The sequence below is a fragment of the Dipodomys spectabilis genome, unplaced genomic scaffold (genome assembly GCF_019054845.1).
Source record: "Dipodomys spectabilis isolate Male_0828 unplaced genomic scaffold, ASM1905484v1 ptg000043l, whole genome shotgun sequence".
NCBI classification, from domain to species: domain Eukaryota; kingdom Metazoa; phylum Chordata; class Mammalia; order Rodentia; family Heteromyidae; genus Dipodomys; species Dipodomys spectabilis.
The window spans coordinates 20,452,424-20,467,312 of record NW_024870720.1 but is presented as its reverse complement, the minus strand read 5'-3'; the positions used below and the strand labels follow the sequence as shown (position 1 = coordinate 20,467,312).

The 14,889-nt window shown below is 35.0% G+C and overlaps 1 protein-coding gene across 1 annotated transcript in view; it reads right to left on the bottom strand.

The window, feature by feature from the left end:
• Adgrl3 (adhesion G protein-coupled receptor L3) overlaps positions 1-14,889 on the bottom strand; it is a 703,150-nt gene that overhangs the window by 214,696 nt on the left and 473,565 nt on the right. The window contains exon 9 of the mRNA XM_042678231.1: positions 7,241-7,321. Coding sequence (XP_042534165.1) covers positions 7,241-7,321 — 81 coding nt within the window. The remainder of the gene's footprint in view (positions 1-7,240; positions 7,322-14,889) is intronic.

The window sequence follows — 14,889 nt, the reverse complement described above, 5'->3', positions numbered from 1 at the left end:
CAGAACCACTATTAGGGAAGGGCAGATGGCCTCATTCCTTGCTAGTCTTGTGCTGCATTAAAAGCTATTTGTTACAGCATGTAATACTAGGAATGAAGACAGTTCTTTGTGTATGGATGATTGTCACTGCAGAGTTATTATTGGCAGTATTGGAGTCTGAACACAGATATTCTATACTTGAGTCATGTCTTCAGTGCAGATTTATTTTTCCATGTGCATGTTACCAGAATTTAAACTCAGAACCAAGTGATTGGGAGGCAGGTGCTCTTCTGCTGAGACACGACCGCAGCCCTGTCACACCAAATCTGTGTGGATGACTAAGCTTGAATCTTGACTCTAGCACTGTCTTATCCTTAAAATGTAAAGAACTTCTCTGTGTCTCTATTTCCTCATTCACTAAAAATCAGTGAGAACATTGTTGCTTTTGTGGGATGTTGGAAATTAATAAAAAAAATCATCCATGTTAAGTGCTTAGACTAGAGCACAAGTGGTAAGTGTCCTTACCAGGTAATCAAGAAGGTGCTATGGAAAGTCCTGAAGAATATTATCAATGACTATCTTTGGGAAGTGAGAGTGAAGAAGACGTACAGATTAGTTTTATTCTGAACCCATGACTTCAAGCTAATTTACATAAAGGCTACCAATGTATCTCAGCACACCTGGGTTCGATCATGTATCACATGTGCATATGGGATGATAGTTATTCTTTCTACTAAGTAGCAACACCTCTATGGAAAAAAAAAACTTGAAATGTTGGAGGATATATTAAATAATTTACTTAAGGAAATGATAGAGCAGCTGTACTGCTTTCCTGGATGAAAGTAAGAACAAAGTAAGACAAAGATAAAGAAGCCCTAGGGTCTAACTGGGTGAGGTAGCACAAGCTTATTGCCTCTCCTCTATGAGAAGTTTCCACAGGAAGATCACCATCTAAACTAGTCAGGGCAAAATTACCAGACCCTATCCTTAACATATAAAAATATAAAAGGACAGAGTAGGTTGAGGGACTTACTCAAGTTGTTGATCACCATTCTGACAGTATGATGCCTAGAATTAAATCCCTAGTATCATTATTGGGGGACCATAAAATCCCTGCAAGCCTGGAATCAATAGCAGTAATTAGGAGATCTGGGTCTGTAAGTAATCATTGAATTAAAAGTATGGGAATTGGGTGATGGGATAAGGGGTGATGTGAAGCTCAGAAACGGCAGCAGATTATACCTTCTTATACACATAGCAATCCTGAGGACTTTCCCTGTCTGTGAGCAAGAGCTCCACTGTGGAGTCATTATACTGAAGTCGAGTCATTATTGCTAGTTACTTCATGACTCACTTTGACTGTGAAGCAGAATATTCAGGGCACTCGGTATCAGTTACAGTATCAGGCCTGTATCTGATGCTGTTTGAGTAGTGAGAATATCACCTCACCAGCCAACCTCTGGGGAGAATTTGAATTTATTCTTCTCACAAGGCTCATTAGGAGACCACTAGTGCAATCTTAAAATAAAAACCTATCATATCACATTCTTCTCGCTGATAATTATTCTCAGCCTATGAATTATAGATAGTAAGAAACCAGCCAGAGGGTGCTAAACTGTTTCAAATGATAAACATTAGTCTTTAAACAATCACATGTTTGGAAAATGTGTTATAGATTTGCAAAACCCTCAATACTAATTCCTGAAAATACTGAATAACAAGTACTTTTTAGTTGACCTTATTTAGTTTAGAATTGAATTTCCATTATAATCAAAACAAATTCAATTAGAATTATATAGCATTGTGGTAATCTTCATAATGTTAGAAATATAATGATGATTATCATTGATTTTGAATAAAAGTAAGAATCCTTGAGTAACTAAATGGGAAAATGTTTATTATTTTGTTTGCATTTGATAAAACATACATATTTAATAAATGGAGCTTTGTTTATCATGAACACACTGTATTCTATGCCTACAATACACACACGTTGATAGTGTGTTTATTCATTTTTGAACATGAGGGTTGAACTCAAGGCCTTGTGCTTGCTCATCCATCACTACACTACTTGAACCACACCTCTACTTCTGGCTTTTAATTGGAGATAAAAGTCTCATGCACTTTCTTTGCCAGGCTGGTTTGAAACCCCTATCTTCAGATCTCAGCCCCCTGAGTAGAAAGGATTGTAGTGAGCCATTAGGCACCAAAGCAGGCCTGGAAGCTCTTGGATAATAATGCTAGGTGTCATACTCATTTTATTTAATCAAGTTAAAATTTGTGTATATTTCCTTAGATGTTACATCTTTGTCTTGCCCTTTTCTTTTTCTTGTTTCATGTAGATGCACCAGGTAGGACCATCTGCTTATCTTAAATTTTAGAAAATATTTTCAGTGTGTGGATTTACTGAATGTAATTCATTTTGCCATAAAACTTAAATGGCTGGAATTGTTCTATTCATTAATTACCTGTCAATTCACCTAGGTGTATATTAATCCATTTATAATAGAAAAAACGTAAAAAAAAGAATTAGAAGCATGTTTTCCAATATAAGCAAGTAGTTTAGCTTTTCCACAGCATGAATTGTAACTGTTGAAATCAACAAATGTTGCAATTAGTATTCCATATTTAGACATCTTATTGAGATACTACAAGAAGAAAACATATACAAAGTAAGTGTAGTAATATCTCCACCAGCTAGACTCTCACTGATTAAACACACTAAAATGTAGACTACATTTAATACAGTGAATAATATTTTTCTTTGGAAAGCAAAGCACCAAAATTATCATTCTAGGTATTATAAATAGAGAATTTAGAACTTACTGTCTTTTTTGGGAAACAGACATGAATATATCTAGCTTCAATTATTAGATATATGAAGAATTCCTAAATTGCTAAAGCTGGTAACTGCTAAAGCTGTCACCAAATTCTGCAGAAAAACAGTGAAACAGACCAACAAAAGAGTGAAGGAAAACAAAATTATAATCCAAGATTATGTCCCAAATGGTCTGCTTAAATCATCAATTGGGTAAGGGTTCAGAGTCTGCCTTTACACATGTTCCCACACATTTATTTTCATTTTGAGAGATTAAGCCTAGGGTACAGGCATGACTCTGGGGTATGGTATGCAATAGAATTAAAGGTTGTGAGAAGAGAGTTGACCAGGATGTATAATGTTGAGAGCTTCAGCCTACAAAGGAGTCCTAGCTAAGAACTACAATTTTTTATTTAAAAATATGCTTCAAAATTACCAAAATACTATTTCATTTCTACAGATGTAAAATTGGAAAATGACTCTCAGAGGCATGTAGAACTTACAAGTGTATAGAAATATGTAATCAATTTCATTACATTAACTATGAAATTGTAACTAACTTATTTTTAAAACGAATGGTTTAAACATAATAGTACTTCTAGATGAAGCTATTTTTTTTAAAGCCCCAATTATTGAGACATGTGTCAAGAAAAATTACTCTCACGGTGAAAGCTGATTCAGGACCTTATTTTTATTAAGTAGTTTATAGTGAAGGTTGTGACTGTTTTTCTATTTATAGTGGCAGCTCTGGTTAATTACCTTGTAATGTATTGTGACATTAATGCACTAGTAAACTATTGGAATTTACACCCCTATTCAGTAGTAAAATCTGTAAATTGAAGAATGCACATAAAGTCACCACAGGCATAAATTTTGTGGCCAAATGCCTTATATGATCACATTAGATGTAAAGAACAGAATCATCAAATTTGCTCATTAGTGGGTAAGTTCCACCAAATTTATACACAATAGCCACTTTACAATCATAGTGTGTACAACACTATATTCAAGGGTACTTTGTGACTTGCTACTGAATTTTTTATACTAAGTGTATATTAGGTATAATCCTAATGTACACTACCAAAAAGGAAAGCTGAGATGACAAACAGATGCAACAATATCATAAAATACTTTTTCTGTAAGCAAACAAACAAACAAACAAAACCCAGTGGCAATGACAGAAGGTGGGATAATGAGACTGGATTAAACCTCAAATGACTCAGGTGGAAGGACACAAAAAAAGGAGAATGAACTGTGAAGTGTGTGCATGTGTGTGTGCATGCACACACACACACACACACATACACACACACACACACACACAGAGGTTTTGAAAATATAAAGTATCAAGTAACAAAAGACATACAAAACTTGAATAAAAGAATCTGAATAAGTTTTCCTTGTTAGTATATGCTAGTTTATATTTACTATGGAAAAGTACCCTCAGCTAATCTTGTTAACTACACCTCCATATTTTAAACAGTTTTGTTTTAGATTGACAGGCTGATAAATACCAGAATATTTAGTATGATTTTCTTGTAAGAATATTACTAAGTTCAAAACATGAGAATAAAAGAATATATAAAAGAATAATTCCTGAAATAATAGTATGTATGACGATTAGTAAAAATGGCAAAATCTAAACTCTTAGTCATTCTTATCTGTCTGTCTATCTATCTATCTATCTATCTATCTATCTATCTATCTATCTATCTATCTATCTATCTATCTATCTATCTATCCATCTATCTTCTCTATTTAACTGTCTAGCTGACTAGCTACCCATCTTCTGTCTATCATCAATGAATTCTTTGAGGTATGCTATATGGTAGATATTACAAAGTGCTGCCATGGACACACTCCCCATTTCCTTGTCATCTTTACTCTGAAGTAGTGAAGCTACAGCCCCATACCTGTCTGCCATCATCCAATGAGCACAGACCAATGACTGTGGAAGAAATATTTATTCTGAGTATCTCTGTCCTTGAGGATAAAAGAGAAATGTGTATTCTGCAAAGTAAATCACAGTGTTTGAGGTACAAGAGCTGAGAGGAACACAGCACACTGGGGACATGAGGGACTCACACAGAAGTCCTCCCTAGGACACAGGAAGGAAGGCAATGAAAGGAATTGAAGACAACCCTGGGCCTTGACAACACTGGAGGAAACTTGCAGGATGGGCTGGAGGTCAGAGTTATGAAGTCATTGCTATTTTTGAAATAATAAGAAAATGAAACTGAAAACTTAAAAAAAAAAAAAACCTTGAAATACTTGGTATTTATCAAACCGGAAGACATGACTACATTGTATTACCTTTGAATTCTGTCAATGAAACAGTTTGAAAATCATGAGTAGGCTTTTTGTTTTTGATTTTTTTACAGTACAAATTAAGTTTTTTTTAGTACAGTTGGTGTACTGAGGTTACACTTATATAAGTGAGGGAATGAGTACAATTCTTGTCAAATATTGTTCCCTCCTTCCCCATCTTCTCTCCCTACAACTCCCCTAAATCCATACCAAGCTGTAAAGTTTATTTCCAGCATCATGTCTTGTAAGTATCCCTGTCGCATTGATTCTCCTTTTGTTCTTTGTCTCGCCATGTCTAATTCCCCTTCACATCCTCAAATCAGTTAAACTTACATACAAGAAAAAGAGTACCAAAATCAAACACAGTGACCAAAGGGGATAAACCAAGGAGAAAAAGAAGGAAAGAAAACAAAGAACTGTAAACAACTGAGGATCTCATACTATGAATCAAGCATGTTTCCAGCCTGGTAGGGAAGAATACTGTCAAGTATTCATTGTATATGTCACAAAACTAAGAAAAGTAAGGGAAGGAATGAGTTGAAGGAGTGGGGATGAGAATATTAAGGGGATGAAACTTATCAAGATGTGCTGTCTTCATAAACTGCATTGTTATATGGTACCTCCTTCATAAAACTACTTTAAGATGATAAAATTAATAATAAATAACAATCTCTGTATGTATACATTAAGTTAATAAATGTTACCTATCAGTTTCTCTCTCTCTCTCTCTCTCTCTCTCTGAGTCTCATCTTTATTGTGAAAATACCATACACAGAGGTTACAATTACATGGGCAAGATAATGAGTGCATTTCTTATCAAGCATTGTTGCCTCCTCCATTGTTTCCCCTTCCTATCCCTTCCAATCCCTTCCCATCTCCCCCTCCCCACTCGCCTCAGAATTGTAAAGTTCATTTTCAACATAACATCTTCTGTTGCAATAGTCCACCTGTATCCCTATTTAAAATTTTTGTTTTTTCCCTTCCCCTCCACAAATTATACCAATCTCAAATACAGTGAGAACAGGGGTTATACCGTGAGGGAGGGACATACAAAGCAACAAAGAAATATCTTATAAATATGTTAGGGACAATAGCAAGCAAGAAAAAAACATTTGCTTCCTTATCTTGGGGTTCATTTTGCTTAACATCAATTTATCTGACTATTTCTGCTTCCCCACAAAAAATAAAATACCTAGGAATTAACCAATGAAGTGAAGGACCTCTATGATGAAAACTTTAAAACTCTGAAAAAGGAAATCAAAACAGAACTTAGAAAGTAGAAAAACCTCCCTTTATCCTGGATTGGAAGGATCAGCATCATGAAATTGGCAATACTTCCCAAAGCTATCTACAAATTCAATGCAATACCAACCTCATTCTTCAAGGAAATAGAAGAGGCAATCCAAACATTCATATGGAACAATAAAGACCCCGAATAGCAAAAATGATCCTTAACAGAAAAAACAGTGCTGGAGGAATATCAATACAAATTTCAAACTCTACTGCAAGGCCATAGTTATCAAAACAGCTTGGTACTGGCACAAGAAGAGACCTCAGGACCAATGGAATAGAATTGAAAACCCAGAAATGTACCTTCCAGTTTTTATTTAGTATGTTTATTTTTTTCAATATTGAAATGAAATAAGTATCAATTTAAAAAATAGTTGGTATGACTTTAAAGAAAAATGATTGCATTAATATTAAAATGACTTTTGAAAAGAATAAGAGAATACTAATTTCCAAGGCTAAAATAATACAACATTCACTGAGAAATGGTAAGGAAAAAACAAAATAGAAGAGTGAAGGAGAATGGTTCTGTGGTTTATTTGTGTAATACTGAGCTACCTGGTAGAATGTAGAAGCAGGAGAATGAAAAATTCAAAGCCAGACCCAGAAAGAGATAGAGAGAGAGAGAGAGACCTTTCTCAAAAACAAAGAACATAGTTAAAATGGTAGTAATGCATTTAATACAAATGAGGCCCTGGGTTCAAGTCCCACTGCAATAAATAAATAAATAAATAAATAAACAAATACATACATACATACATACATTACATACATACATAACCACACATGATTTAAGTACCCTCACTCAATCTCAATTTGTTTCTTTTCTTTATATAAAGCATTACTCACCTCTCACAGGGGGTCTTTCTAGCTCAGAGTCCAGGTGAATTGGTGGGGAGATGTAAGAAACTTGTCCATGATGTGCCTGTCCTGTGGAGACACACCAAAAAAATTATATTTATATATATATATATACATATATATATGAAGAAAGCATTGCAGCAACATCTTTTTATATCTTTTGGTTTAATGATGTCATATTATCTTACTTCATATTGCTTTAATAGCTAAAATATGGACAAATATGTCCAATCATAAACACAAAACGTTCCATTCAAACATCACCTAATTAGGTCAGTGCTTTCTCTAATCACAGTTTTAAATTTTCTTTCAGGTTTAAGTTATAAAATAACTATGTGTTTTATTTTCCATAACTATATGGAACCAGCCTAGATGCCCCTCAGTAGATGAATGAATCAAGAAAATGTGATATATATGTATGCATATACATATATATATATACATATATATATATACATATATATATATATATATACATATATATATATATACACATATATATATATATATATATATTCTATGCTTCCATCAAAAAGAATGACACCATCTTATTTGTAAGGAAATGGAAGGACTTGGGAAAATCATACAAACTGAAGTAAGCCAGACCCAGAGAAACATAGGTCCCATGGTTTCCCTTAATTGTAGTAATTAGTTTAGATCTAGGATGATCTTAGCAGACGAGCAGAATAGCTCAATAGCTATGTACATACAACCATATGAGATTATGCTAAGTAAAATGAATTCCAAGACATGGGCACAAGAGATTTTTCTTTGTTGTTGTTCTCAATGTACTACGTGTTTTATTTTGAGTGTGTGTGTGTGTGTGTTTCCCCTATGGTATCCCCTGTTGTTACTGTATTTGATTCTGGTACCCTGGATATGGTATATACCTTTATCTGAACTAGGGAAGGGAAAACAAAACAATGGTGACAAAGGACAAAAGGAGAATCTATACAGCCAGCAGCGATGCTCACAAGACAATATGTTGAAAATGATCTGTAAAATTTGGGGGGGGGGATAGGGGGAAGGAAAGAGGGAGTAAAATGAGGGAGGGGGTAGCAAGTTAGACAAGAATGTGATCACTACCTTACTTATGTAACCCTCTCTACATCACTTTGACAATAAAATTAAAATTTAAAAAAAATAGTAAAATGGTTGGCCTTGGGTTTGATCTTCAACAACAACAACCAAAAAGCCAACTATAAACCAATGGTTTTATGGGGGAAAAAAGAAAGAAAGAGAAGATCTCAAAGACATACAGATACACTGCTTTTTATTGTTAAACAGACATTTCTCTGTGTCTAGTGTTTGGAAGTATTCTCACATATTATGTATTATGTATTTTATATTATATATTACCTTGAGGATTTTCTTCCATTATCTGAGTAAAAAACAATTAACATTTTTTTTATTGCTTTGGATGGAAAAAGAAGAGCTAAACACAGTTTAAAAAGCAAGGTGATGAAGTCTTTCCTGATTCCTTGCGAAGCATTTAATCTGCTCATCACACTTACTTGAGATATACTTTTGTTAGGTGAGCTAAAAATGCTAAAGCTGCTGGACACTTGAATCACTCAAGCTCTAATCCTAGTTACTCAGGAAGCTGAGATGTAAATACATGGTTCAAAGTCAGCCCCTGGCAGGGAAGTCCATGAGATTCTTATCTCCAATCAACCACCAGAAAACCAGAAGTAGAGCTGTGGCTCAAAGTGGTGGAGTGCTAGTCTTGACAGACCTCTAGAGGCTCAGGACAGAGGCCAGGACCTGAGTTCAAGCCCACAATGACAAAAAAAAAAAAAAAAAGCTGATTTGAAAGCCAACATGGTGATTTTTTTTTAAGTTAGTTTATTTGAGACCAGCTTAGAGAACATAGCAAGACTATGATCCAGCAAGCAATTTAGGATTTTGAGGCAAGAAAGCACAATTACAGAGTCAGTTCATTTTCAAAAGCCATTTTATATAGAAAAGATTGGGGTAGAAGAGGAGAATGCACCATTTTCTTGCTACATGGGAATATGTAGTTATATTTCACGCATTTACTATAGCCATTTACAGGGCTGTTAATCTCTTTTCCTAAACAAGGAAAGTTAATGATACATAGATTATGATAACAGTTAGAGTAACCTTCCCATTTCAAGTAATATTCGACTTGTAATAAACTCTGCTGATTCCTCTTATGAGGCACATTTCAAATAATTAAGATGGCTCCCTGTTGATAAAAGCTGCTGTTGCTCCCAGCATTTTTTGAGTGTGCAGTACTGACAGCAGAGAGACTGTAATATTCACAGTCCCCCGTAATGGCATCACAGAATATTGCATATCCACTGGCTGCAATTCAACAGAATACTAAAAGCACGATTATAAAGAGAAATAAGTTACCAATTGTGCACTGTTAGCAGTCCATGTTTAATACTGTTTATAAAAAAATTTCAGATTACATTAATTATAAAACCACCTCTTAAGCTGCAGTACACACTTGACTGCAAAATACATTTCTATTTTTAAGGCCCTGCATCATTACATATGAATTGGGTTGAAACTCTGGTTCCTGTAAATAAAAATAAGTATCCTTTACTTTATTGGCTCAAAATAACCTCGGCATATAAAATAATATCGATTTCATGTCTACTACTAAAACATAGCTTTTTCCCCTCACAGTAACTACAAGGCAGCTGCTTTTATCCAATCACCACAACTATGATTGTGCTAGCTGATGTGTATGTATTTTCATATCAAAGAAATAAGCAGAGGAAGGAAAGCAACTCATACATGCAATCAGTGAATAATGCCAAGGCCAGAAACATTTTAACTCCAAATCTGCTGCTTTAATTTCTACAGTGTTTGTTGTTGTTGTTGTTTTTCCGAGAAAGTGTCCATATAAAACATGCACAGGTTTTAATTGTGAAGCCCCTGACAAGTGACAGCTTTCAGAGCTTTGAAGAAAACAGTCCAGTTACACTGCTAAATTTGTTTCGCCTCTAAAATAAGTAAATATCTTCAAAGGCTCTCAGTATAGAGTTCAGAATTCAGGTAGATACAATGTTAACAGTATAGATAGTTAAAAGGAATAGGAACGTCAAATAGGCAATGGGATGAAGGCATTATGGACGGTCCAGTACTGAAATGGGCTTGACACTTTGCTCCAAGGAGAAAATTTAGTAAACTCCAAGACAGCATATGGCAGAGAAAGTCACAGTAGAGGGAAAGGGTTGAGATGCCAAACTTCAGAAGAAAGTTAGAAAGGCAGAAAGAGATTTTGTTTGACTGAGAGTTCAGGTATACAGAATAAAAACTAGAAATTGTGCTGGGACCCTGTGGCTCACGTCTGTAATCCTAGCTATTCAGAAGGCTGAGATTTGAGGAGTGTGGTACAAAGGCAGGAAAGTACGTGAGACTCTTATTTCCAATTGATCAGCAAAAAACCAGAATCTAGTCAGGGCTCAAAGTGGTAGAGCACTTGCTTTGAACAAAAACAGCACCCAGGTCCTGAGTTCAAGTTCTAGAATTCACACTTTTTTTTTAAGGAAAACAAAAAAGGATACAAAATACTCTAAAAATTGTGGAGGTTCTTCTTGATTAGCACTAATTAAATTCTTCAGAAAGATTGCTGCTGCACTTTAGGTCAGTAGTATTTACATATCTATCTCCACAAAATTATATATGATCTGATATTCCCTATTTCTTCCTCTGTGGCTAACTAAAGCAATGATTCTGAGAGACATTTACTCTTCCCCAAAGCAAAGCAGCAGAAAGTAGAGAGGTTTGTGCATAACCTGAAAACTCAAAGCTGTCTATAAGCTCCCTATCATTCCACACACATTAATTTTATGTATAAGCATCTACTTTTCCCATTACAGATAAAATTCTGAAATTTTTTGATAATATTCACTGAATTTTTTGTAGGGGATGTCTGGAATGTTTCTTTGGTCAAAAAGTAGTGGGAGAATCCGTTCATTAAATTTTTGATAGTTATTTCTGAAATAGTTATCAATTCTGGATTGCCTAGTTCTTCAGAGCTAGCGAGATGGCTGAATAAATAAGATTTTTAATTGTTTGATGAGCACTTGTTCTTTTTTGGTTGGGATAATTCACAGACTGTGTACAATTCAGTATTCTGTGGTATGTTCCTGGAGTTGAGAAACCCAGAATACAGTTTGTTTTAGAGAAATATTTTTCACTGCAAGAAGAAATCCCAAGTTCATTCACTGTCAGTCCTCATTTTCCCCCCATTTATCTACTTTGTGGACAAGTACTCATCTACTTTCTGTATCTATAGATTTTCCTAGTCTGGATATTTCACATAAGTTTGTCAATACAATATATTATCTTTTGTGACTGTCTTTTTTCTGTCAACACATTTTTTTTTAAAGTCATTTATATTGTAGGATGAAAGAGAACTTAATTCCCTTTTGTTGCCAAATAATACTCCATTGTATAGACGTTTTATGTTTTCAGTATCTACTCATCTACTGGGAGACATTTTGGCTCTTTTTGATTTCTGACTATCATGAACAATGATGCTACAACATCTCATGCTCACACTTGGTCTGCATTTCTCTTGGCTATGTACACAGAATTTGCTATGTGCACATGTCTGAGGAACAGTCTAAATAGGTTTAACAAGATTGTTCTATCATGGCAAAAGACCCGCATAGGCTTTGTAGTTTTTGTTTTTTATCATGCAACTATAAAATCGGGATTGGTCAGATTTGGAAATAATATTAAGATCACTGAAATCTAGTAACCAAGCCATCTGCCCTAATGTATATAGGAGATACAACGGACAATGTGAACCTAGAGTTTTATAGTTCATTAACACTGAGAAGTGAGAGGAGAAAAAGATGGACCGAACACACACAAAAAAATGGGGGACACTCATGAAGAAAATGTGAACTATTCAGTGTCAGATATGCCAGAGATAGAGAAAATTTTCAAGAGCCTGGTCAATACAACACAGTGCTGTAGCAAAATCCAAAAGGCTATTATGGATTCTGAAAAGAGCCATTCATTTTTTTCTATCTTCAATCCCATTTTTTTCAACCTCTTTCATTTAATTTCTGTTTCATTGTGAAACCCTGTACAATTTCTACTGAAGTTCAAACATAGAAAATATTTGAGCTTCACTCAGAAAGGAAAGAGGCTTTTCTCTTCACTGTCAGTACCTCACTTGTACATTGGAACACAGAAATACCTTCACAAAACTATGTGGCAATTGGATAGGCAAGGAGAGTTGACAGCATCTACTGCCAAAGCAAAATTGTAGAATAATGAGATTAACATCTTGAGAGGCTGGAGATTGCGCTCAAATCGGGGAAGGAGCTTCAATGTCCCAGAATACCCCAGGAGATAGAAGTTATTTTCTAGGTAATTGAGGCATGACTATTTCAGGCATCTGGAGACACTACCAATGTTGAGAGCTAGTCATTAATTAAAACATGCTTTTTTTATTTTTAGAGGGCTATTCTGCAAACCAGAGGCACTGTAGTATAGAGATAAGAGAGTTCCTGGAAACAGGACTTCCTAAGAAGGTATACAGATCCTACCACTTGTAGTTATAAAACCCAACAAATAATTAGGCATTAGCTTGTTTGCATTTTATTTATTTCAATTATCTCATTCGAATAGTGGGATTGTAATGTGGTGGCCTTACAGGGACATTCTGAGCACCAAATGAATTTGTTCACATGTAGTCTTTGATATGAAGCAGTTAGTACATTTTTACTAGCTTTCATTATAAATCTATTTTTGCATTAATCAATTTATCAGCCACAGGTACCTTCCTAAATGTTTTATATTCATCTCATGTGAACTCCTGTGATAATTTATACTCTTCTGTCACGGGAGAGAAAGTAAGTATTAAATTTAATTACATCAGTAATGGGGAAATGCTAAAGACAAGAGAAAGAACAGAATGGGCTGAAAGGATATGGAGAGGGAGAATTCAGTAGATAAAAAGAGATAGATCTGACTTTGACAGGAAACCAAGGCTCAAATCTAATCTTAATTTCCTTTTGCACGGGATGGAATCCGAGTTTGGTGCGTGCTAAATATATTGCAGTGATAAACACATGAGAGAAATCAACTTAAAAGCAGGAAAGGTTTATGGACCCAGAATGTTCAATCCATGGTGGTTCCCATCCTCATTGCTTTTGAGTCTGAGGCAAGGTAGCGTATCATGACAGATTGAAGGATAAACAATGTTCTTTTGCTGATAGTCTAGAAGGAAGACAGAAAAAGATAAATATCTTCCCAAGTGTACCCTCCAATGTTCTGATTTCCTTCTACTAACTGCCTAATCTAATAGCCCCAAAGGTGGTGACCAAGCATTTAGCATGTAGGCTTTGAGGGAACCTTTAAGATCCAAACCTTAAGATCCAAGTAACTGCTCTACCTCTAAACTATATTCCCATCCCCAGACAGCAAGCCTAACTCTAATAATTTTAGACATTTAAAGAACTAAATACTCTGGTATCAGATCCAGTGTCCTAACCCATTTCAAATTCTACACACAATAACAAAAATATTAATGTCACAACTGACCAATGGATAAAAATATGAATAAAACACAGAGTACATAGTTGGGAAAATAAACATGATCTTTGTGTTGAATTAAAGGCACATTTTATTGCCATAAGGTCCCAGTTGGTTTCTCCACTTTCACTCTCCTGCAGCTCAGTTTTTCTTCATTTTCCATATAATGTTGTAAACAAGTTTAATAGCTTATGGCCCTCTAGGCAGGTTTTATTCCTTTTTTTTTTTTTTTTTGCTTTATAGTTTTCAACTGCTGATCTTAAATATTTTGCTCTGGAGATAAAATATTTCTAACCTTTAAAAGATCATAAAATAGATGCCACATTTTTGCTCCTAGGGTTCTTAATAATATTACCATTTTGTTTTTTATAACCTTTAGGATGATGGTAAGTTCTGTCTCTCTGTTCTAACTGCAATTATGGTTTCATGTAGGAATAAAGGGACCAGCACTAAGCTACATTTAAAAAGGGATATATGATTTTTTTTTGGTGGGGGGTCCAGTCGTGGGGCCTGAACTCTGGGCCTGGGCACTGTGCCTCAGCTCTTCAGCTCAAGGCTAGCGCTCTACCACTTGAGCCACAGCACCATTTCCGGCTTTTTTCCTTTTGCTTATGTGGTACTGAGGAATCGAACCCAGGGCCTCATGCATGCAAGGCAAGCGCTCTACCACTGAGCCATCTTCCCAGCCCAGGATATAGGATTTTTTTTCCCTAAGTTTTTGTTTGCTTGGTTAGTTTCTCTGGAGATTGAATTTGGGATCTTATGTATGCTAGGCAAGCAAGTGGTCCTCTACCACTGAACAACAACACTAGCCCTAAATTTTTCTAAGTTTTAAAAGCAATCTGTAAGTCGCTAAACTTTCTCCCCAAAAGTGTAATCCCTTGTTGAAAATAATCTCTGCTAGTGATTTAAAAAATGAAAGAAATATCAAAGATTTTTTATTTGTGCTGTTGAAAATTAGGCAAAGCTAGCATTGTAATATCTTATTTTCTCATGTATTTTTTGTCTGCAAAACAAACTGTAACTATTTTAAAGTGAACTTTTAGGTGATGATATAAACATCAATCAAAAGGATAAAGTTTTTAAAAAAGTTGTAAAGTTGGTAA